Below are 26,800 nucleotides of genomic sequence, written 5' to 3' on the forward strand. Positions count from 1 at the left end.
CTAACCGATCATTCCCACGATCGTCCTTCCGTGGAATCGTCGGATGCAAACGCGACGAGAAGCGGCAAGGACTGGGGTTGCCAGTGGCGACGTCGACGTCGCAGTCGGCCAAGGCCTCGATCGCCGCCCCCAACCCCCGCCCTCTTGATTTCCGATACCTGTTGATGCACCGGCAAATAACTCAGATTGAGCTTGGGCAAACAGTGCGTAAGGAGATTGACGGCCTGTTTATTTATTGACGTTGAAACACCAAAGAGCCTTATTTAAGACCGACCAAACAGAGGTGGGCGCTCCAGACGTCCGTCGTTTACAATCCGAGGCAGAACCAACATCCACTTTTCAATTAACGGACAGCTAGAGCGAGGCGGGGGGCGGCGTCTCACCCCACACGCACTAATCTCGTGGCGATCTTTAATTCTCATTAAATCAAGTTGACATTTCATCCTATTTTTATTTGCAACCTTTCCGCTCGACTCGTAAACCCCGTCCGACTAATTTGGGGAGAAAAGGAGACGCTTTCCGATGACATTCAGGGATTTTAATTGGCAGAAAAAGCTACAGTTACACTAGGGAAGAACCGTCAAGAGAGCAGAGATTTGACACTGGCGCCACCTTTCCCACTCGACGTGCAACAGAGTCAAGCTCCTCATTTGAACGAAGAGATTCGGAACGTTCAGTAAAACTTGTTGTAAAAACGATTAATTTCGCAAACTCGATCGAGTTCAATCGAGTAGCAAGTAGCGTCCTGACTCCTGAGTGGCAGACAACAAGTTGTACACTGCCCACGTGACTGTGAAGGACCAATCAGAACGCTAACTTGTGAGTCGGCGTTGCCGGTAACGTAGAGATCTGCTCGTTCGTTTCTTCTTTTATGTTTGTCGGAGGACCTACCATAAATCCGGGCGGATACTGTGGGAAGGGTGCGATTTCTCTGGTGGCGATGTGGCTGGGCAGCTCCGCCCGTCCCTTCCTGAGTTTCTTCCGTCTGAGACGCTGTTTCTCTCTAATGAGCAAGGCGGCTTGCATTCCTGCTGATGCTGCTGTGCTCATGCAGTGTAAACCTCGCCGACGGCTGCGGCCCGGGTCTTAACCGAGTGCCCGATCATGATCGATCCGGTACGATCATGAACGACGGTCGCCCGCGAAAAAGATCCCATACAAAAATAGCACTATCGTAGATCACACAGTGTATAGATGGCGACGATTATAGAAAGGCATTGTTCAGCGTAAGCGTAGAGTTAGGCGTGTATAATACGGTGGCAGTCGGTCGAAGCGAGCGTGGAAGGGCTTAAATTGTCGAAAAATATTCCTCCTCAGAGCGTAGAGTCTTGGTTCTGTTCCGATGGTTTCATCTTTGTAAAGTGTGATATGTTGATGGCCCCTTGGTTTTGCGGCATCGCTTTGGTCCTTCGAGTTATCCCGGGTCGAAGCGGTTTCTCATCTTTTTCATGTTCGCAGAGTTCAGTGCGACATTTTCGGCGATCCGGACATTCTGCACCTGGTCCGCGCGACGCCGGGAAAGTCCCGGAACAAAGATTAATACACACGTTCGGTACGGCACACGACGGTTCAATTAACGGGGAAATTTCCGGCCGGGCTTGACACACAACGGAAGGCCGCTCAATCGATATGTTTATTGTCCTGGTTTCAGCCGCGGTGTTTATGTTGCGTTATGATTGTGCACAACATAAACAGGAGTTGGGCTTTTTTACGCGTTCAGCCATGTCAACATATCGACGCCCACGACAATTCGAGGTGACGCCACTTCTAATTAAAGAAAGTATCCGACGGAATGCTCGCAAAGGCGGAGAATTGCGTGATCATTTCCCTTTTACTTTACGGACCCTGATATTTTATGCATGGGTGCGTTTTTCCATATTGGACGTTTATCCGCAGAATTCATGAAAATTTGCTTTTTAACAGCCGACCGCACGCCACTGGTCGCATTTGACGTTTCACGCTTGTGTCAACACAACCGACCAAAACCTAAGAATTGACCGCTTAAGTGGATTCGAATTGCTCTGTCTATTTGCGATGAAAGTGATCAATTTTGTACCGTACCTTTTAGATACCGCCAATGATTGATCGACAAACATAACCTCATCTTTCACAAATGTCACAATATTAAGTTGAATCGATGAATCCGCCGTGTTTCTGGCAAGAAATTGAATCGACGTAGAGACCATCAAAGCTTGGTCTGCACAAAAAGTAACTTAAATGAGAGTAAATCAAAACAAGAGTACGAGAGGTATTTTATTTTGATTTTATTTTGGTGACAAGTAGGTACGCTTGAAAATTTGAACAAATGGGATTTCATTGCAGCGGAACGAATCAGTACGTTTTGTGCATAAAATCAGGGTGGTTTGTGACAAAATGGAAACTGTCAGTTTTGACATTTGACAGGTGAAAATTAAATGTTTTCGTTAAATACGGTGTCACAGTGTGTGGAGGAGGTGTTGGTGGTGGAAATTGCGGCCGCAATACGTTGCAACATCGATGTGGAATTCGATGAATACGAAATAAACGCGCTATGTGTCGACGAAACCGTCATCTCCCTCGAAGGCCAGACGAGAAGTTGACGTCTCTCCAATTACTCCGTCTTAATAAACCGTTAAATTTCCTAGAACTCGCCAAACAATTTAGCCGAATCGCCCCTTAATCACCGAACGAATTAATATCGACGCCCTGTCGATATCAAGCATGTCCATCAGATGTTATCACGCCCGTTCCGGGCGTTCGCAGGAATCCGGGATCAGAGTCGGGGTCGATCTGGCGCCGGAAACGGAAACGGGGACACCCCCGTCGACGATGCGATAAGAATTCGCGCGGTTGTCATCGATTATGCCATTAGGGACAGGTAGACGTGCCGTCCGTAATTGTCGGCGGTCTTAAAACCCCTCCGCCAGAATCGATAACTTATTAACATTGTATTTCCCCGGGGGGCGTCCTGATTTAATCGAGTTGGTGACAGAACGATTTTAATATTTAAAAGGCATTATCAGCTTAACGCGTCCGCATAAATGGGTATTGTGCGCGAACAAAAAAATTGGAAAAACACGACAGCTATTTGTCGCGGTTTGATGATGCGATGCGTCGGGGGTTAATTTATATGAATTAGAGTTTATGGGGCGCAAGGGAAAGGCGCAGGAATTAATGAAGTCACTTATCGGTTTGTTGTACTTTTTTAATACGAACCGAGTGGATGGAGTCGTTGTAATGGAATATTGCAAAGTTTGGGGAGATTGTGGATCGCATCGGCTTTTAAAGTTCAATAAGCTCGTTTGTTTGGATCACGCAACAGTTAGTTATGGTGATTAAATGGAACGGATTTTCACTCTTTTCACTGGTATCGGTCGATCTGCCGAACGTAACACAATAAAGGACAGAAACACCGCATCACGACAAATTATTATTGTTGAGTATCGTTCATTCGGCGGACCGGAAGAGGTATTTTGGGGAGGAAAATTGGACCATTGTAGAATGCTGAGCTGTGGCGGAGGCGCCGGGCGAGAATATTGATATATTTTGGAAATTATACCTAAACGTTATGTAACTACGCTATAACGTAAAAAAATTCGATCGTCATAGTTATTTTTATGGCGTGGCACTTTAACTGGTGTGATGTAATGTACATTGTTTGCATGATCCGGAATTTGTAGATGTCACCATTTAAAATGGCAGAGTTCAGGTTGGCAACTCTGGGAGGGAAAGTGGAAAAAGATCGAAGCGTCCTACACATGTCGGGCGATAAATTTTGAATGAAGCGTATCTAAAAGAAGACGGCGAAAGAATTAATCGAGAAAAATATGTGAGCGAAGAGGATTAAGTGGAACGTCGTGATTAATGTGAGAAATGTGGCGACGCAGATTGCACTGGGAGTTTGGGTAGGGCTGCAGCTCGCCGTTAATTCGGTGTGGAGTGCAGCGACCTTGAATGAATTTCGATTGCGCCCCCGTCTGTTCCATTAGCGCAACACGTGATCACGAAATCTCAAACCAACGAAAGTGGCCAAAGCCTTCGGTAATCACCTCCGAGAAGGGATAATCCAGACTGCCGAACGCGTCCTTCTCGTAGTCGCCGTACTTGGTCTCCCACAGTTTATCCTTGATCTCGAAGTTGCACAGATGGTTGCACCTGTCGAGCAGCCCCCCCTCCTGGCACTTCTCCATCTCCTCGACCTGCCTGACGAAGCTGCAGCGTCTCTCCAGTCTGCCGTCGCCCTCGGGGATGAGGATCTGGGGCAGCTGGAGCGACGGCGACGACAACACGTGGTTCTCGACGAGGGTGCATGGCGGCGGGGGATGGCTCTGCACCGGGATGGATATCGACGGGCTCTCCTTGAGGCGGCTCTTGGGCGGCTCCTTCAAGTGGTAGTTCGAGGCGCTGTGTCTGCGCTCGTGGGGCCCCTGGGGCGGTCGCAGTGCCCCCCTCTCGACGCGGGACAGTTTCGGCCCGGCCGCATCGTCAGTGTAGTTGTGGTACTGTTTCGGCTGGTGTTGCTTGAGCTCCTTCTGGCTCTTCAGCTGCTGCAGCTGCTTCTGACGTTGGCGTTGACGGGCTTGGCGTGAAGCGAGAGAAGCGCCCCCTGCTGCCGCGTACATAGTCTTAATGTTGGAGGGGGTGGGGCGTGACGAGGGCGGGGCCCATTATCGAACCGGGGAAGGAGTGGGGACGGGTGGGTGCGTCTCTACTTGCCGGGGGATTTGTACTGAGGTGTAGGCGAACTGACGAGATGTGATTGTTATCGGTTAAATTTCACCATATGTCTGCGATAATTGATTCAGCGGGGGATTGTACCGGGCCGGCTTGAGTTTGACTTTGGTGTGCTTGAGCACCTTGAACCGCAACATCTCATTTAAAAAATTGTTCAACAAATTCAACATTGTTCTCTAACAGTCGCTAAAAAATCCTACAAAATATTTCATTCGCTTACAAAATATACTATCGATAATAAGAAACAATTCGTCGCTACTACTCTATCCATTTGACTATGTCGTATAGGTAACAGTTAATAACAGTTAATTCGGCGTTTATAACTAACATTAGGCGTGTCTCTCGTTATTACAGTTATCACTAATAATAGATTTGATAATATTGTCTTTTTATTTTGCGCGGGCCGTCCGTTTCGTATTGCTTTGTCGAATTGTAATATTGTTTCCTCTCGTCCAATAATAATGAACACATTGTCTCGGAGAGGGGGGAAGGTCGTTCAACGTTTGGTTACTCGAATGATGGGCGGGGCTAAATTAGACGGGAACCGGGGCGGCAAATTCAAATCCATCAGGACAGTACTATGGAAAACGGTCAACGAAAAGGGAAGCAAAGGTGGCCCAAGTAGTGATCATGACGGCTCTGAAAACAAGACACATTTTTCAAATACACTGCACATGCACGAATCAGAGAAAAGGCTCCCGTCGATGATGCTCTTTCAATCATCTGACGATTCAAATTAGGTTAATTTGATCGCGAGGGACGTCTCCCGGGAACGATAAAATTAAATAAAGCTTGACGTGAATCTTTGTGTTTAAAAGCTTCACAGCCGTAATGGAAACGATTCAAGAGACGGTGTTTGCGCTTAATGCTCTTGCTTCTTTCGCCGATTATTCGTCGAGTACCTCCTCGTTTTAGGGGCGAGCTGGGGTAAGTGTTTGTCATTAATATCGCGAAATGGGGGACGTTCGAAAAACTCGAAACATTGTTCCGCTCCGAGCCTCACCGTTACACCAACCAAAAATGTGACTCGGACCGCCGACAGATGTCTTTCTTCCTCCCGTTCGCCGAAAGTCCCTCATTTGCGAATGGGGTAATTCCGATCACCATCCTCAATATTATTTTTTTAGACGATCACTTTTGCCGATTTCTCCCCCAATTCAGACCGACGTGTGCAATATTGAATATTTATCGTGGACGAAAATGTGCGGATATTTATCATTCCGGTGTATAAATTCCATTCTCACGGTCGGCAAGTGCCCCCGACGGACCAATAACGACTTGTAAGCATGATAACTTATGATAATGCGAATCTACCATAAAAAAAACTAATAGACCCGTCCCGAATTTGATACTATCTGTGCATGGCGATCCGTCTTTGTACGTGTTTACACAGAAAACACGCGTTATACGCGCACAAATGTGATTCGTGTCATCGTTCCATCACCCATCCCCAAACATATCAATTCCGTATTGACACGACGGTGTCGCAAATAAGAGAAAATAAGAAAATCACCGCCGCCGGAGCGATTTGTATTCGCCGCGACGTGTGCAGGAGGGGGAGGGGAGAGATTCGATTTCCTCGACGGCCCTGCATGTGTTCGCGTCCTGACCCGGTGCCCTTTGACATTCCTCCCGGACCGCGGCGGCTTCCGGTCAGCGAGAACAAGCCGCGGCGCGATCTGGGGCTCCGGGTGCACCGCCGGTTGCCTAACAATGACGCGATCGACGCGCCCTCGAACCTCCAAAACGGGTGATGCTCCCGCGTATCAAACACACCCTTTTAAGGGAACTGTTGCATGATTGTGGGCGCGCACGCGACTCCGAATTGTGCCGCGGAACTCCCGCTAATTAAAATTAATATTTCAAGTGGGATGATCCGGCTAGGGTCGACGTCAAGGTCGACAGATCGAAAATTGATGAAAATCGGACGTTTTGCAGTCGACTTAATGAATATTGCAGCGAGCGTGCCGCCTCGACTCGTCGAGAAAAATTTCTTGCTCGTGAATTCTTCAAAGCGACAATTGCCCGTGAAATGTTTATTTACAAGGAACCAAAACACCTGGTATGCAAAATTCGGGACCAAATCGATTGGCCAAGGTCGGCGAGGAGGCGAGAATTTCGAACGTAATGTCCGAGACACACGTCATTTTTAGTACCGATTCGGTCGCGTGACGGCGCTGCAATCTCTCGCAACTGGAACGGTATATGTATTTGTGGCTGCGTCAAAACTGTCAAATTCGATAGAGTTTCGTGACTGGGTTGACATATTCGAAAGGAATAAATTCTTGCATAATGGGGAACAGGAGAGCACATCCGTTTTACTGATCAGCTCGAAAATCCGTCAAGGTGTCGTGACGAACTACTTAACTTTCCGGTCTATTCACGTTCGCGACTTAATAGAAAACTGGAATAAATACACGAAGTCTACGACTGGTCGGGGAAACTTCCACCCTTGCGTAAATGCGAGGCTGTAAACACCGCGGCACGTCCGACAACGTCGAGATCTAATTAGACAGTTCATTTCGGCGGTTTTTTACAGTTCTGGAAGCACGTCTTCCCAACAAAACAACCGCCCTGCCTCTGACTTTTCCTCGACGTTGCTCTTCCCCAAAGCAAATAAATAGATACACTTATTTCGAGAGAGTTGTTAGCTGATTACAGCCGGCTTGTTAATTCCAGTCCCGAGGCTTGTTGACACTCGCAATATTAAAGCGCCCTCTGGTTAGGCGCGGAAAGTATCACGTTCGCAAGGTATACACGAGACACACGTCTCGCGCAAACATCCACCGACAATGCAAACACGAAGTGCACGCTCGCCTCATCAAGGCGGATTGTCTGGGTCGCACGAATTTTCGAAAAAACCGCGGCGCGTGGCGCTGCAGTCGCATCTCACCTACGGTACTCGGACGCCCCGGGTACTAAAGCAGCGTCGACGGGCGCGATCGAGCTTGTTTAAACTCGATTAAAACGCCATCGTCGACCCATCAGACAGACGTCGAGAGGGCGAGCGGCTCACAAACTCGAATCCAATTATACGAGGGACGAATTAAGATCGAATTTATTATTCGCGAGCGGTTAGTTACGCATCATAATATGCGGCGCCCCAGGCAACCATTTACACCCTCACGCCCCAAAAGGATTTTTATTTAGCGAACATCTACCACAAAGAGATTTTTTTCACCGAGCAAAACCGTCCCCGAACCACCAGCCTTTTTCGGGGGCGTACATGCCAAGTTTAAACCGTTTGATTGGCGCCTCCCGGTGGGACCCCGAGTCAAATTTTCGACTCCTAATCAAGATTAATGGACAGTTTTTTTTGGTGGGCAGGTGATCGATCAAAATTTATTACGCAGCTCCGGACTTCCCCGGACGGAGGCGTTCTCGTCCATTGACAATGTTTAATTCCAGGAGCGCGTGTCTGGTCCAATTATGTCCATTAATAATGCACGTATTCGTCCGTTTAGTAAATTTTATCAAGGGCTGACCCAGTTCGGCGGCGGCGAATTTTACTCCGTCCCACACCACGTATTGTGCTCGCTCGTAAAAGTTATTGTTTTGTACTTGCGCACTTATCAAATATTTAACAGCCAGAAGGGACGAAGAAACGTCAATATTTGTGGGAAATGATCGACGAGAGCGGCGCGATTACGTTATTAGAGGGAAAAACCGGCCGACAGCTATGCTAATCTGGCGCAGCGGGCTTAATCGGGGTAATGGCGACCCCCCGGATGCCACAAAATATGTTAATTGCCGGCAAGAATCAAAGGATAAAGGGACAATGGATCTCTTCTTTAAACGCAAACGTTTCCACGAAATCTCCACCCTTTTCGGGCGGCTTCATGCATGACGGAACCCGCCTAGAAATCATCACGACCTGCACGTCTCGAATAGTTTGCGACGTGGAGGTGGACATCGGAAACGTGCCGCTTTTTGCTCGACTGTCGCAAAGAAAGGGCCAAATCTAATTGTCCGTCGGTCTGAGAACTTCGGGGGAGTCCCGCGGCGTCTAACCTTAAAATTAGTCGCTCGAGCAACTGGTGGCGCCGACAAACTTTTTATTGTCCCATTCGGCTTTTTACCCCTCATAAAACACGGAAACTGGCAAAGCCGGACAACGGAGGCCGTGAAACTTTATGTAGCGGACTCGACATGATACATCCCGTCGTAAAATGTTTCGGGAATCGGCCATTACACCGATGCAAACTCCACGACGGTGGCAAATTTTACGCGCGACATGCTCTAGACGTTAACAGGGAAATTGGATTAAGACGAAAGTGTTTGTCAGTTTTCGGGTCGCAACGCCAAAACAACCACATAAATTTGTGACACTCGAAATGGACTCCTTCGGGGACAACCGCCGACTTCGACAACCACTTTTTACTTACACAGTTTTTGATTTAGTGACTTACACTCGCCGGTTTGGCAGCACTGTTTGTTCCACACAATAAAACTACGTGTCCACGTCTGATATCATCTTTATTTGCTTTTTATTAAATTACAAAATGGCGGATGCGCCGGGAATAATTAAAAATAAATATTTGCATTATTCAAAGTGTCTCTCTCGTTAGATTAAATCTAAAAACTGAACAGAGATCTGTATCTGTTCAAAAGTCCCTAGCGACAAAGTTACTAAGTGCAAAAAGTCACTAGATCATGGAGGATATGAATCGAAGTGTCATTCGCTGTGACAGGTGTTGTATCAGTCAGAGTGCGTCCCCGGAAGGAAGAATTTACGCTGCGGTTGTTATCAATATGGAAATTGGGTCAAACAAAACTAATTCCAATTACGATTCTCAATAATTCTGTCACCGGAGGCGATAAAGCATCATCGTTCCGTGTAAATAAACCGGCGCAATAATTCAAAAATGCGAGGGATGATCGATGCGATTCCTGTTGTGCGTGTGGTGAATTGCCAAAATTATATATGAAGAAAAAAATCAGCGAGCAAACGACAAAACCGCAGTCCCCTCCTACGACACGTGTATTGTGTGTTGCAAACCCACAAGGGGGGACAAATCTGGTGGACAGTTTCAATGAAAAAATCATAATAAAACGCGACGAAATTTTAGTGGAAGATAAAAACGATGATGTACGGCCGGTGGTGTCCATCCGTGAGACTCCCGTAAAAGAATCCCGGGATCGATTGTGAGAATTGTTGCGTCGGGAAAATCGGCAAGATGAATAAATTACACGGCCAACTCGGCCCTGATTTATAACCGATTTTTGTTGATTTATGGCGGCGCAATGTGACATTAATGAACGCGAGCGCCAACCTTTGCGCGGCTGTCATAAAAGCGAGAAGAAAAAAAAAACAATCCCGATTACGACAGGAAAATCAGACAGTGATGAACAATGCCTTCCTGACTAAACAAATTTTTACTGCGGATCGCAAATCAGACGGAAAACTGGCGCACGTCGACTGATGGCGATCCGATTTGAGCGATCGGCGAAGAGGTCCCGCTTGACGGATCCGTAACGGATGTCGCCTCCGCAAATGAACAAGCGTTACGTTTTTCGGGTACGAAGATTTCGTGTATTTGGCGGCGATACGATCGACACGAACCGCCGTGACATGCGAACAATTCCGCTGACCTATCGCCGCCGCAGATCGAGGAACAGCGCGACGTCCACCGTCGGAATCGGGCGACGACGCTAAAAGGCCGAAACGTCGATAAACTGGCTGTTAATTGCGGCGACGATCGACTCCCGCTCACGTGACGAGTCGAAATCCCGCACCGTCGAAAAAAAATTCGACGCTTGTTTGTAAACGTCATCGCCATCGATGTCAGTTCGATAAAGCAGGACACTGCAAAGTGGACCGGCGACACCTCACTAATAACTAAATCGATACCGCCCCCGGTGGGCGCGCCCCCCACGGGGACTGTTTATGCCGTGACATATGCCGAGCAAAGTCGAAAGCGGTGTCGAATGATGCGATTCCACCTGACCGGCACGGGACGAAGATGGACACCGGAGTCGCCCGGATCGGGTAGTATTTCTTAATTTCGCGACGGGGGCGGTGTCGAATTCTCGAAATGTCGCAGGACGTAAAGGTGGAGATGAGCAGGTCCTCGACAACAATAAAAAATGTCTCGAATGGAGCAATCCCAAAAGTCCGAACATATCAAAAACCGGAATTCTTCAGCGAGTCCTTCAGTGTCAAAGCGACCCGATTGCATAAATGCAGCCGAGGAGGCGGAAGCGAATGGGGGGCTCTAATTTATGCATTAGACGGGCGTTTTGTGGCTGAAATTATCGAACGGGCAGTTCGCACACCGGCATGGTTTATTGAAACGAAACGAAATATTGACGACGTAATGGGGCCCTCAGTCCATCGTAAATTACTTTACGAACTTTATCTCTACGAGGAGAAAACTGTGTAAAAATTTCGGTCCGACGATTGATTCGTTCCGGGGAAACCCCGACCGAACAAACAACTTATCTGGGGAAATAAATTGCATCTGAAAGAGGTCGCCTTATCAGCGCAAGGGTTAAGCTAGGTTAAGCGTAAGTAGCACGGCCGTTTAACTCCACGTTGTAAAAATGTGGAGGTGAGAGAGTTTACGGTTAACAGGAGCCAAACTCGTAAAATTGTCGACGAAATATGTGCCTCACGAAAACAGGTGGAAGGAAAAATATCAGAATTCCATTAGGAATACTCGGAGACATGATTACATTGTCGATAATATCCACCTGGATGTGGTAGAGGGAGTTTTAATGTGGATTAATAAAAAACAAACTAGCACAGTTCAATAAACATCGAATTGGATGTATCGCTGTTTGTTGTGGTAATTTTAAAATCGATGGGTTGAAATCGTTGACTTTTCATATCGTGGTAGCCCGCAGCGCAGCCTTGCTGAATATTTCATGTACTGATTGTATTATTACAAAGTTGAAACTTGAAACGATTTGCTTCGGTTAAAATGCACCCGACAAATAAGTCACGACGTAACCTACGGCTATGGCGTGCACTCGTGCAGCCGGTCCTGCTTTGCAGGAAAAGAAATGCACCGGTGCAGTTGTCTTTAAGGGCCGGCGGTTCGAAATCCGCGGTGAGCGGCCGACGCTGGCGCCACCTCTCGCGCAAGAGTTCGGAACAGTCGAGTCGTCAGTATGAAAATAGCCTCGGCCGGTTTTTAATTATGGCGCTTCCGGTGTATCCGGAAGCCGGCTGTGCGTTATTTGTCGGTCTCTTTAACGCCGCAATATCCGGCCCGAAGAGGCGGCGGACGGCGTGGCAGTGACAGGTCGGTGGCGGTGACGCGGGTCGCGATTTCGAAAAATTAACAAAGAACCGAGGTCAGTTCGGAATGCGGGGTCTTTGTGGCGTGGTCGGTGCACTCGGAAGGACGTTGCGTGCCGCACAAGTAAATTAGGCGATTACGCAGGATCACGATAAAATTGTGAAGGGACTCGGATAATAAACGAATTACTTTCGGGGGGAAATGTCGAAAGGGAAGTAATATTGCGGCCATAAAGAGTGAATGGCGAGCTTGAGGGAGATAAGTAATGGAATTGTGACTGAGATAAGTTGGTTTGCCAGTCGAGACTAAATAAAATCAGAAAGTTTCACTTTTATTAAATTGATTACGCTCGAATTTATTCAAATTCTGACTTTCGCAGTTCGGTAGCGATAAAAACGTTTACAAAAAAATTTATCGACGCCGGGACACACGATTTCACATAATAAACTACAATTACGTGAGGTATAGAACGTTCAAAAATATTGCGGTCGGTCAAGTGACCGCTTTTGTTTCCGCTAACGCGTGGTTCAACTATCATTTATTCAGTGAACAAACAATAGTGTGAATTATGTGAGGTTATGTTATCTGCAGTCAAAACGTGACAACTTAACAGACGACCTGCAGAAAGAAAATGACGGCTTCCTTCACCACACATTTTTTTGAACGTTCGATATATTTATTTGTATGTTGTAATTTTACGTAATCAAAAATATTATATTTCAGACTTTTTGTAATTGTGCCAGAAAATGCCTTCAGCGAACAAGCAGTTGTGTGGATTATTTCTTTTGCAAAAACAGTTCTTTTTAAATTAATCAATTGTTTAATTTACAACGAAATGGTGATCAAAGTGAGGTTACGTATCTGAAGAAAATGTCAAAACGTGTCTAGTAAAAAGATGGTCTAGAGTCTGCGACCTGCGTTTGTAAAAAAGAAAGAAAACCACGGCCTTCTTGACCACACATTTTTTTTTTTTGAACGGTCGATATATTGTATGTTGCAATTTTATGTAATAGTAAATATTATATTTGTGTTTGTGTAAAATATGCTCTGTAGCTCTGAATCAATGTACTGTTTTGGGGAGTCATTCAGACGTAGCTTTACAAAGTACTCTAACGTATTCTCTTAGGTGCTGTCAAGATGACAATACGGACTGTACGCAGCGCCGACGGTTAAATAATGAACTAGTCGAATTTCCATGTCTTACCTTAGTTTTTGTCAATGGCAGATATCAAGAGGAGTCGTGGGAATAGTGTGAGGTGACGGTAGTCGGGGCCCCCCCAAAAGGGGAAACCCGAATTCTCTTCTTTGCATCTGGGAAAACGCCGAGCGAGGAGTTGAGATGGTTGGGTTGCAATAAAATTGTGAGGTTATGATGTTTTTGAAAGGTGGCGCTAGTAGTGGACAAGTGTCGACAAATTTTGCGTCGGATCTCGATGAAAATGAAACCGTCAGAGTCGATGAATTTTTCAAAGGTGCAAAAAATCTCGAGGCAAAGTTAGCAAGTTGATGAGAGTCGCGTTAATGAGAATGTTAAATAACGATTTTAATTAATCTCGCTTTGGGCATGATCAAAACACGTAACGACGTTCGTCGGATTAATCGGAGATGGAAAAACACGAGTACCGGTGAGAAAATCCGCCACCTGATTGGACGAGGTAATAAATTTTAATTATGATTTGAGAACAAAAGCGTTTCGCCGATTCAATTAAGCCGAAAGAAAACAAAACGGTGTCGCAACACAAAAGCCCCGATCGAGATTTGGCGAAAATCCAGAACCGTAATCAATTTGGATGCGTAACCAGCTTGTTGGATTCCGTACGTGTGCGCTTTTACACTTCATGAATTCTGCATCGATAAGTTACGTGATTGGAAAATATCATCCGTCTGGAAAAACACACCGGGGAAAAATCGAATTTTCCCCCTTCGACGGGAAAAGGAAAAGCCGCCGACTTGTGCCGTAAAACGTGTGTATTAATCAAATTGCATCGCAAACCCACCTCTGACCCAGTTTCAAACCGCCCTCTTCGCCCTCCTTGTGGTAAAAACTCTCAAGCAGGCACTTGACGACGACGTTGACGATGCATAAAGCTCGAAACGTCCACTCTATTTAATAAGCACTCGCCGTACGCGATACTCCTGTTTCCGGTCGCGAGTCCGGGGGAAAAACAAAAACGGGAAAAAATTCGCGCCGCTTCCCTGCCCTGCAACAAGTCGGAGTGTGGCGGTCGGAGGCGGCGAAACGGGGACGCGATTATGACCGAGCCCGGTTACAGACTGGAGGCGGTTTACGGTGTGACGGTGGGGGCGCTCTCGCGAAATTAAGCGAATTTACCCGACCGGATGCAATTTTTCCGATATCTACAGGTGCCACGGACAGGGGCGGACTCACCGCCACCGATATCGATGCCGTTAGACGACGATTTTTTTCTTCGGCCTTAATCACCCCACCATAGACCCGATGTTCGTCTGCTTGGCCTTGGAAGATGCGTGGGAGGCGGCGCCGCCTCCGATGCGCTTTAACGAGTGTCGCCTTTCAATGAGCGCCCGTCAAACGCACGATCCTTGCTTATTCATTAACGGAACCAAGCGAAATCTCCAATTTTCCGATGACATTCGACAGCATCCACAGGTGCCCAATGCGCGCCAAATTTGAAAAAAACCCGTCAAAAATCTTCTCCATTCCGGACGCGCACCTTCGACACTTCGACTTGTCGTGCTTTTATTTCTTCCATTTCATGGTGATTTATCTTCGTCTTTCCGCTCGAACGCGCCCTTGCGAGAGCGCCCGGAGCCTGGAACCCGACGCGCGACACCCACCCGGACCAAATTCATTGCCGCCATAACACGCCGAGTGAAAATAAACCCGGCGACATTCATTTTGATACGTCCGCGCCGCCCCCGCCGCCTTTCTCCTCGTCATCTGCAACTCTGGTGGCCACATCTTCGACGCGAATTAAACCAGAGTTAGGGGTGATAGTCTTCCCGAGTTGTGTTCCAATTTGGTCGGTAATGTGTTCGAGCCGCGAGGCATTTCCTATTAAGGCCGACTTTCATTGACTTTGCGATCAAATTTATTGTGGAATTTAAACGGATGTAATTTTGAATCTCGCGCTAATAGACCGGAGCGCTAATCGAATTCGGAAGCAATTAAGTCGTAGAGGACTTCGAAGGAACGTCAGAGTGCGTGGCAGGATCGCAGTCGATGCGAACGGAAATTCGAAATAGACTTTGGAAAATCGACGGCGTTTGAAAAAAACCGGGAAAAACGGGCGACAGTCGTTTGTCCGCCAAACGTCAGATACGTCAAATCCGCCTGCGTCGCTGCCTCCGGAAATTGTCTTTTTTTGCTCATTAGTCGGCAGAATTGGATTTTGCGGCGGCGTTGCACCCGCTTCGGTTGAAGCCGTTTAAGTGACGGCCAAATCGGAAGTCATTTCCATCCTCGGTCGCTCTATACAGTCGATATCTTAATAAAAATCGTCCGACGTCACCAACTTAATAAAAACCAACGACTATTGGCTAGAGACGAGCTCGGCCGGACAAATACCAACCTAATAAATATTTAACGAAATCCCTACGGCCGCCGCATAACACGTGTTGCTTTTTTCTCTGTGTATGTGTGCGACGTCATCAATTAAACGCTCCCGCACGTCCCAATTCCCCTGATTCGATCAGTGTCCCGATCACGTGACCCCGCCACCTCTGGAATACAGGGTGTCGCGCATAATAACTATTCAAATCATTCTTTCTTTCCCTTCCAAGAATTGACTTCTAATGAAGTTGGGGACGCAATAGTTGGAATAAATGCAAAATCGATTAAATTTATACTACACTGTGTCCAACTTTTCAATATTTGTCGGAATAACTATAAACCCATCTCTATAATTCTCGTTGGTTTCGGCGAAGTAGTTCAAAGGCAGACTACCAATTACTTTGAAAGGTGGAATCTTTTTAGTTCATCTCAATTTGGCTTCGATATCGACAAACTTGAGAATAAATCGACTTATTTCTTTAATTACTGGTTTCTCTCATAAAAGTTAATATCTTGATGTGATTTATACAGTACATATATCTAAAAAGACTTCTTCAAAGACGGATTTAAAACTCATATTAGCAGACAGCTCTTCCATTTTTATCTGACAGATGTCACAGTTTTATCGTCATAAATTTGACATTATTTAATTTATAAAACATGTGTTTATTTCAACCACTGCAGCTTCAGAAACATACATTTTTTACAATTTGAGGACGCTTTTCAGATGTGTCCATCCTGTAAAATGCATTTTACAAGGCACTTGTTCGCAGTGTATATTATAATCGATTCACGATGAATGTGGATAAGGGGTGGCTATGACATCTAGTAACATTGTTGGTAGTAGTACAGAACAAATAAAATTCCCTAATAGAAATTGATAGCTTTCGTGTTAGGTTAGGTTGATTTCAATTAAGATCCCTACATTTATGTGACGGAAACGGTAACATCGTTGCCAGCTTGTACGTATTTCGAGTTGAATTAGTGCCACCTTCACTTTACAGGCCATGCTGTTGTAAGTTTGGCAACATTGCAAGTAGTCCGGCTCTAGTTTGTGTTAATATATTTACGTTTCTTGAATTGGCTAAAACAGAACAAAGTTTTATGCTAAGTTCCTGTTTTGGTCATTTTAAGGGTACATAGTCAACTCCAAATCGTTTTAGCGGGTAAGATAAAAAGAAATGAATATTCTGGTCCAATACATGATTTAAATGATCCAAAATTAAAGTAGGTATCTAAGATAATTTGTTTTATGTATCAGAGAATTGAGACTATTAACTGAGTCTAATGTAGGAGTCGGATTAACAAAGGATACCTCTGCTGCAATCGAAAGAAGCACAACTGTTTTAGTCGATTTAGTTTCATATTCTCTTCAACGGTTGGGGATTAGTTTTAGTTATGTCTATGTTAGGTAAATTTCAGACTGACAATTTAGAAAAAAGATTTGGTCACAATCATGTCATTTTTCTGACAGGAAAAAATATAAAATTGAGTCAGTTTATCCAACACGATAAAAATAAATCACAGCCACCCCTTATCCACATTCATCGTGAATCGATTATAAAGTTCATTCAAAAATCAAAAAACCACCACCTGTTGCTTTAGGTTGGTAAAATTTAAAAAACCCTAGGTAGATATTTTTTCATACTATGTTGGTAACTATAAATTATTACATTTATTTGATTCAAAATAAAATTCAATTGCTTTGAATTTCGTTCATATTGTTTTATTAGCAGCACAGCATGCCCAGAAAAACAAGACACTTAATAAACATTTAACCTCAAAATTACAAGTCTCACCAAATTTTACACTAGACAGTGTTACCGATAGTAATTATCGAGGAAAATGCGACGTTGGTGGTTTTTTGATTTTTGAATGGACTTTAGCTCTATTTAGGAATCCGGCAGCAATTCGTAAGGCTGGTTGTATATTACATGTCGACTTTCAAACTAATTTCTGTATTGGCAAAGTTTTGAAAAGGAAATAAACGTTTACTTCTAATGTATAAAAGTGTGATTGTTTTAAAAGCTATGTTCTTCCTGCCACAAGCACAAGCTTCACGTTATCCAAAACATTTTTTAAGACGGAGATTCTCTCTAAGTAACTCTTGGTTGTAACTCTCCCAAAGTATCCACTAGAATTTTAAATATAGTACTTGTTAGATGTCCCAATAAAAAAAACTCCGCGTAATCTGAGCTGCTATAAATTCCTTCTCGTTATTCGATCATAAAATGCTGCCAGATAATAATCATTTGCCTGATTAGCGGTGTAAACCGTTGTCCCGTTTTGTTGAGAGTAGCCTTCAATGTCAATGAATCGTCTCATGACAAAATTAACTTTTTCCGAGATAAAGCACAACAGACACCAATTTTGATGGGATGTAAAGGTGTTCCCACTATGATTGTCGGCTTTGCACATTCGCATTAGTTGGGTATTGAAATATTTTGAAACCACGCCTCATCGGTAAAAAAAATTAAACCAAGTTGGTCCCTGTTATGCAAGTCTCCAAAAAACCATCATCAGTGTGCAAGACACTTCTCGCTTCTGAAAATCAGAATCAAACTCGTCAGTTTTCTGTTACTTCTCATTAAGGAATCGACCCCATCACGCTCACTTCGTAAAATATCTGGAATATTCATCGACAAAATACTCAGGGAGTCACATGTTGATTCCGTTGTCTCCACTTCCGGAGAAATATCTACGTGCTCAAACCTATGAGTTCTTCGGTTTCACAATACATACTTCTTACAGTTCATCATATCTTACCACCACCCTTTCCAGACTGATTTATGACGCCCTAGCACGAGAAGACTCCTTTGCATATCGTATCTTTTTACGCTTTGCTTTAAATTTCAGTAATGCATTATTGCTGTACCGCTGCATTTTTTTATTGTAAATAATGGGTGATTCAAAATGGGTGTGGATAAATATGGCAACTATGTACGAAAATTTAAGTGACAACTCTTCTTTGACAGTTCATAGGCGCGCAATTTTGAAAATTGTCAAGTCAATTTCCAATGGAATAAAAAAATCAAATGGATGCGTAAATGTCACCCACATATTGCCACGTAAATTTTCGTACACAGTTGCCATATTTATCCGCACACGAATACAATCATTATTATTATTATTAAGTACATATCCATTATTAATTTATCTCGTACGTCTGTAGCGCCCTCTCTGAACCAACCCGGTCTGACGTCATTAGTGGCCACTTTGTGGCAATCCTGGATTATTTACACGTTCCTCCGTTAAGCCCGCGTCTCACTTCATTAGTTCGACGGGAATTACGTCGTAAAGCTGCCAGACCTAGCCCCCTTGATGAATTTATTCGGTTATGGGGAACGCGATGACACGTCTTGTACTGTTTTGGTACGTGAGAGGGATGTCGAATGCTTGCGGGGACGGGTGAGGTTCGAGACGAGGACGGGGAAAAAAGACGAAGACAGAAACGGGAAAATCGGCTTAGGACCGAAAGCGCTCTTTCGACGGGGCGTACGTCCTCGGCGAGGGGGGCGCGGGTATTATGAATGATTTAAAATATCGCCACTGTTAAAAGTTTGCCGGGAAGAAAAATGGTGCGCGTCGGAGGAGTGCATTTCGTGAATTAGTCGGGGGAAGTTTGCAACTCGCCTGTTTTTAATTTGGAGGGGTGGAGAAGTTTTCTGAAAAATCGAGGGCCAAAGCTGTGGGGAATTTGGCGGATGCGCCGGGCAACTCCGATGTATTACTGGTTGTCTAACGACAAAACAACAAGTACGGAAAGTGCAAGTTTTATTACATTCCAGAAAAGAATTTCTGTTTAGAATCTAAGTTTATTGCGAACAAACAATCTAAACACTGAGTGGTTTAGTTTCCCTTTAATGTCAAAGCAGCGAATATCATGACCCACTAAGTGTTAATTATGTCTAACCACAACCCTGTTTAATCTCTCTCTCGTCACACGAGTTTGCCACAAATGGCACCACTTTTCGAAAGTCAAACTAGCTGCCAATAACTCTAATGCATTAATTCTTTGGAATACTTTCACGATTTAATATTAACATATTGTGTATTTGCCTCTTCTCAAACTCTGTAGGTTTTCATTCCATTTAAAAAATATTTCAAATTTGGCGGAAAGTAGACACGATAACGCACTTTACTCTATTACCGAATATTCTTACGTAAGTAACGTAAAGCCGGGGCGCGGGAGGGACGGGGATTAAGATAAGCTCCGATATTCTACAAATCAACTGAGATATTTTCGATAATGCGCTTTTTATCTCACGTTATCGCACTAGCGCCACCATTCAGCAGTCAAAAATGACCAATTTATGTAACTTGTGACGGAAAGATGTCTGATTTGGTCTGGTGGACACTCTTTTCCATCTTGGTAATCCTTCTGGTCGTGTTTACTAGCAAATTGTGTTTTCGTGTTATCAGTGACATCTATTGTGACAACCGAGATGCCTTATCAGAAGAGTCGAAAGACGTCGAAGATTTGAGCCGCTACCGCACCGACTCCAGGACCATCTGCAAGGATGCCGAGTTCAGCGATGAAGGCGATAAAATAATGATGACAAAAGCCTTCATCCCTCCCAGAAGAAATGAAGAGAGCAAGACACAGTCCGCGCCGAAAGATTTCGACGAGAAAATAACAGAGAACGGCATGAAGGTGATACACGAAGAAGACGAGGCGAAAAGTGAAGAAGTAGCGTTGAACATCGAAGAAGATAGAGTGGATGCGGAGGAGAGAGTGGATGCGAAGGAGGAGAAACCAGTCAAGGAGAGTCAACGGGAAGACGAAGCCGCGAATCTTACGGAAGCAGAGAAGAAGATCCTAGAGGAGATCCAGGGTATACAGGGTGAAGTCGATATTTACGCTAAAGATATTCCGTATTGTTTTGGTGGGCGGAACCACTTGAGATACTTCGAAATCAACCAAAACTTCTTGATGAGTCTGATTCGGCTCAGCGGCATAGACTGCAGTGATAATGAAAAACTGAACAAACGCAAAAAGATGTTGTCGGTCTACATACAAGATCGCCAAAACGAACTTAAAGAAAAAGCCGACGAAAGTGTCCTGTGACCGAATAACCCTCGCAGTATTATTTTTAGAATATGATCATTTTAAAATTTATCTTGATCTACTGTTTGATATTTGTACGTAGGAGTATCTAAAATAAACACCGTTCGTTTCGATACGCTTTTATCTTTATTGTTCTCATCCAGATTAAATAACATTCGACTGATCAGATGAGATCATTCTCCCCAAAACAAGTGAACCCGCAACGAAAATCCCTAAACTGGTAGTTGCTCACGAACGAGATAAGATCGCATTCGTAATGTCACGTCTGTTAAACGAGTGAAAAATGGTCATTTTAGGTAAAACTCGTCCCTCGGCTAAAATGTGCAGTCACGCGAGGGCAAATTTTCGATCGGATTGAAAGAAAGAAATTCGGCGACATCTGGCGGTATCGACGCGCGGTCGCATCGACGGTCGAAGCGGCGTCTGCATTACCGACGGATCGATAATGCGATTTGCGAGCGGTGGCGCCACGCTCGAATTCGGCCCCCGTGTCTTATTTATTTTCCCATTAGCTTTATTATTCCCATTTCGGCGAAGAGTTGTCGATTGATTTTTCCTAAGGGCGGAGGAATTCGATCGTCGTGAGCTCGCAATAGGGGACTGTTTTATTTATGCACGTAGGCGAGCCGGCCCGCAATTTGCCTCTTTTACGGTTTGGTAATACGGCCTAAGACTTTGCGACAGTTTTTACGGTTAATTTATGGCCCGTTCCCGCACACCGAATCGTTTATTTACGAAAACGCCCCGTTTTATATTTTGCAAGAGCGCCACTGGGCGATGGAAAGCGAAATATGAAATGGCCGGCGATAAATAAATTAAGAGGGAGGCAAAGAGGACTCCATTGAATTTCGTCGAGAAAACGAAATAAATTAGGTCTTGGCCGAGGAGGAAAAAACTCGTTTTCATTTTCATTCCACCATCGGATTAAGTAATTTATGGGGCGGGAATTATGTTTTATGGGGAACGCGAGGAGCCAGCTCGTCTTTTATGCACACAAGACCAGACATAATCGAGAATTTTCAGACAGATCCGCTTTAAAACGGGACAGTTCGGACGAGGTAATTGTCGCGATAAAATCTAACCTCAAATTGGACGTTAGAACCAGAAAAGGCCGTAACCGTAACTTGATACCTTATGCGACGTTAAATAGCTTAAACCATGCCATAATAACTCTAACAATCTGTGTCTGAAGGGGCCCTCGGGGGATCGCCTCTCTTAAATTTCTACACCCGCTTCTTTACGAGCCATACATACTTTAAGACGCCCCCTTCGCGCAAGAAAGAAAAACGACGACGACGAAGGAGTCGTCTCCTCTTTTCCAACACGAAATTCTGCAAATACTCCAGCTAGGGGCCCCTACCGTAAGATCGTCATCTGCCAGTCACGACTTCTTATCATTTTTGATTCATCTGAACCCATCACAAACTTGCGACTAAAAATCATTTATATTACATAGATTTCTACGATATTCTCCGATTTATTCCCTCTAAAATGTTACATTTAGATTAGACTTTTATTTAAAGTTCAACCTTCGGTCGATAAATCAGAAATTTAATTTTCAAAATATCAGAATTAAGTCACTCAAGCTTCACAAAATATTCAAATTCAAAAGCATTTGAATTTATTGCTACTTGGAAAATCTAATGTCAAACTTGACGACGGTCGCTAAGTTAGAAATTTGTACGATGTTAAAATATAAAACAAGTATGTAATTGACGATAAATTTAATTATACAAATGATTTTGTGATAATGGAATCTCAATTATTAAATTGAGAAAAGAAATGTTAATTTTGCGGTACTAACTCGTGTCAATTTGTAAGGATCGTGAAGTTAGTTGGTAGTTAAGTTCCAACTTCACGTCGATGTCAGAAATTTGAAGAAATGTGAAGTGCGAATGAATTAATTTTAAATAATTTGCATTGTTAAATGCGCTTGAAATGTGTTGGAGGTATTGATGCATTATTAACAACGGTGCAACAGCTAAAATTGTATTTGCAGAGGCCGACCTTGAGAATTAATGGTTATTGCCACTTTTGTGGTGAATACGGAGGCGCTGGCCATGTTTTGCGTCGGGTACAGGGTCTGTGAGGGAAATGGATGAAAATCATTAACAATTGTCGAGCAATATCTCAACGGTAGGCACAGTTACCGCATTTCACGAGATGTTTCATTAAACGTACGCCTTCCAGATTAATAAGTGTTAACCGGTCATAATCTAAAATGTGTAATACGCGAGTAAAAGTTTCGAGTGTTGCGAGATGTAATAAGGGAAGTTGTCGACTTTAAATGTGTCTTCACCCCGGGACAAATTGACATGTTGTTCCTGGTCTCGCGACACGGGTTGTTTCCTCCGCAAGTGTCAAAATTTCCGAGTCGTCCTTTGTTGGGGTTTTATTTATATTAGCCCCGTAATTCGCCCTCGCGCGTCCTTGTCGAGAACGGGAGCAGCGCGGATTTTGGCCTGAATAAAATATGAGCCCTCCACTCGCTCCATATGAAAACGCTTCGACACAATCCTCTCCGCTAAACGACAAATTTAAAATTTATTTTATATCTGGAACGACGTCGGGCACAAAGCAAAAAACGAACGCGCCGACCCTTCGGAGCTTGTCCGCTGTGCCTCGACGGGGTAGAAAAACGGAAGACATCCTTATTCGGCGGCGACATCAAACGTGTTTATCGAATAAAAAGCCGCCCCACGAGCAACCGGAGTCGCATATTTCGTCCCCCGATCCCCGCGTATAAAAATAATATCGCGTAATATGCGAGCGGCTTATAGATATGGCAGAAAACCCGGCTTAATCCGGGCAAATCACGCGACATTCCGAACCCCGAACTTTATCTCATCCGACCCATTTTAATACGAACAACAATAACGGAGCTCCTGAGACCGAATCGATGAAAGGAAGACAACTCGGGCCGCAGTAAACAAGCTCCAACCCCTAGACTAAATCAAATTTTACGAAAACACGAACCGTTTTATGGCGGATTTAAGAAGTGGCGACCGTTACGCCACATCTGTCACGTGCGACGCCCCCTGGAGACCGATCAGGTAACGATTGATGACGTTTAATCGATCGACGACCGGGCCAAAGGGTAGAAATGAAGCGGTGCGACGCGACCGGGACGATCGCGAATTCTTCGATTCGACGACTTTCTGAATCTGTAATTTCATAACCGTCTCACCAACCGATTCGAGTCTCGCTGATGTGGAGTGCAGTGGCGCCACTCGTGAACGGACGACGGAAACGAATGGCCGCCATTTACAACTGTCAAGTGTCATATTATTTATCAAGCCATATCTCAGCAGTCGGCACCGGTTTCCGGACTTTTCCGGCGATCACTCATCGCCTATCGCGCTTAATTTCACTCTAAACGACGCAAAATCTACTCAACTTAAATTTTATTCTTCAACTAAAACTTATTTATGCTTCTTTTGTTCACTATCGCGACACGTCTTGATTTCATAAATTATTTGAGCTATTATTTCAAATGCGAGACGTTAAAAACGTGATAGCATCGGGCAGTTGTCGGTGGCAACAAACAGTTTTTAACTTTGCCAGTGGTGGTCTACCGACTTCATCTTACAAAATTTGTTACTTCAAAGTTTATGTTAATCATATTAAGTCGGACAAGTCCCGAGTTACATAAAGGCAAACCACAAGGATCTCATTTGAGATCTTTACTTTTCTGCTGCATGTTAATTAAGTAAAATTGTCTCTCCAGCACTGATCCTTTCTACTTTACACACAACATATTATTTCGTCCTGAACCTAAAACAAGTGTTGGCCAGGTTGGCCTAAGCGAAAGCATTTAACTTAAAATTCAAGAAGTATTATTCGTGTTTTTTTTTGTGGCATCGACCTATTTTCACGCTTTCCGCTTCTCTGACAAGTACAAAAAAAGCAACTTACCGAATCCATGTCGGTTGTTATAAAAACAACAGTATAACAGAACTGTTATAATTTATAACGTTACTACAAGGTGCTGTTATGAACAAGAAAAACGTTTGAAATTCAACCAACAGTATTTTGTATGTTTGAGTACAATCGGTAGTGCAAGAAATGCTATAGGAAATTCGCCCGTTAAGTTAATTTTTTCTCGATCTATTATGAAGCACTTACCGACCTCGTGGCGTAATATACTATAATATGGAACCAGATGATATTGTAAGTGCGGTTATGTAGTATTCACGCTGGATTTATCGCAATATTCAAGAGAGATGGGTTTTAGGATACTGCTTGTAACAATTTTTATCATTAATTGATGATAATTTAATCAGGACTGAATACCGTGTCGTCGGCTTAGAACTGGACTGGACATGTTTAGATTTTCTTGTGATGTTCTTGTTTGTTATTGTTTGTGCTTTATGTGAATGAAATGTGTGTTTTCGGTAAAAATCAATCGCGCCGCCCGCAAGAGCGCCGACCCATCATCGTTCTGTCCCGGCCGTCAACTTCGACATTGGAAAAGGGGCCGCCATTTCGAATTCCCGATCGCCATCTTGACGTATGCCGGAAGAATAATCGAGTCTTTCCCGCGTGAAACGAACGACCGTCACGTGACAATTCCGGCGTCGACACGTGTGATCGACGGAGGGGCCCCTTTGGCTGCGGGATCGATGCGCGGCGAGCTTAAGGATCGTGCCTGGCCCCGACTTCTCCGGGGGGGGCGGCCCCGCCGACGGTGCGGTTCCCAAACGGTCGGTCCGACCGGAGGGGGCGGCGATATTGAAATGAGGGAGAGCTTTGGTTTTCCTCGCGAGCCGTAAAAGCGAGAATGTCCGTAATAACAGAACGATAAATAAAAGAGAAATCGGTCAAGATCGGAATCTCGGCCTCGATGTGACACGCCACGGGGAGGGAACAGTCGGAAGGGGATGTTTTCGACGGAACGGGACTCGTCGACAATTACAAGGGATGTATTGAGGCGACGTCACAAGTCGATACCAGATACGGAACAATTGTTCGAGATGGGGTTCCACACTGTGTGGTGCTGTGGACGATAATACGATTAATTTTAACGATCGCAGACACGGGTGCACTGCAGTTTTACGACGAAAATTTAACGACCCCGCCAGTAAAAATGTATATTCCGAAATAGTTTCCACTCGCGAGTGCACAAGATGGCGACGACTGAATCCACGTCTGGCCGAGCCCTCCATCTTGAAATGCACATCTCAATTGAATTTAGCCTCTCATATTAATTATTAACCACGATTGTCGTTATCGTTGCGACTCGTTCCAAGCTTGTTTTTTGCCAAGACTCCCAAGACATATTTTTTATGACAGTTCTCCCATATCTGCATAATTTGTTTCTGTCAATTGAACTAAAAACGTCGTGGACCTCTGTCGTCTCTTTACGACCGCTCCTCTTTGGCCATACTTTCGCCAAGAACAACAAACTACTCTGTCGGGCTCACAGAGTAAGTGACGTAATAAAATATGGTCAGAAGACATAACAATACAATAATTCTTATCTTGCCTTCTACTTGTTTTCTTTCTCGGTTTCATTTCGTTCTTTATTAGCCGAGTAATTACGGTTTTTTGCCTGCGCCTGGTAGAAAATACGAGCCGAAAAAATTTGCACATAATCAAAACCGCGTCTGTGTTCTTTTCCATTTCATGAAGAATTTTTTCCCGTCACGCCAACTAAACATCTCAACTAAATGTCAAAGTTTGACATTTGTGTAACTCGACGAGACCACACGTGCCATTCGTTCGAGTTAAATTATTCACTTGGTGGAGTGTCGGCTTTACGGTTTAGGTCACGTCCGTCGTTTTTATCTCTTTATTAATCCATTATTTCCCCGATGAGGATCGTCGATAAGACCTGGTGCATTAACGAGAGCAAAGAGCAGTCGACAAGCGTGCATCATCGATCAGAGGGGTGCGGTTTATCGGTTAGGTCTGGAGGTGGCAAGAAACAGGATGCCACAATGTGGTATTGGCATCTTCAACACGATGCAGATAACCTTCCCCCCTCGCTAATTAATTGTCGGGCTCCACTTTATTAACGTATAAAGGGGATTCCCCTGCACCGGCGGCGTCATTTGCATAATTTTCTTGCACGACCCCGAGGAGGGATCCGTTTCGTTCGACGATTCGTTCCGGCCGAAACGCGAACGCGATTGTTATTCGTCGGTGGTTTTTTTTACGCCCGTCGGTGGCGAAAACGCAATTTGAAAAGGGTTGAAGGTCGTTTCCGGCGCAACGGACGGGGTCTTCCCCGAACCGCGCTCG

The 26,800-nt window shown here is 44.7% G+C and overlaps 1 protein-coding gene across 3 annotated transcripts in view; it reads right to left on the reverse strand.

The window, feature by feature from the left end:
• The window catches only part of LOC138138244 (uncharacterized), a 54,774-nt gene that overhangs the window by 4,808 nt on the left and 23,166 nt on the right, over positions 1-26,800 (reverse strand). For all 3 annotated transcript variants that reach the window (XM_069058060.1, XM_069058058.1, XM_069058059.1), the window contains one exon: positions 4,029-5,352. In XM_069058060.1, the coding sequence (XP_068914161.1) occupies positions 4,029-4,601 (573 nt within the window). In that variant the 5' untranslated portion in view covers positions 4,602-5,352. The remainder of the gene's footprint in view (positions 1-4,028; positions 5,353-26,800) is intronic.

Source organism: Tenebrio molitor, chromosome 9, assembly GCF_963966145.1.
Source record: "Tenebrio molitor chromosome 9, icTenMoli1.1, whole genome shotgun sequence".
Taxonomy (NCBI): Eukaryota; Metazoa; Arthropoda; class Insecta; order Coleoptera; family Tenebrionidae; genus Tenebrio; species Tenebrio molitor.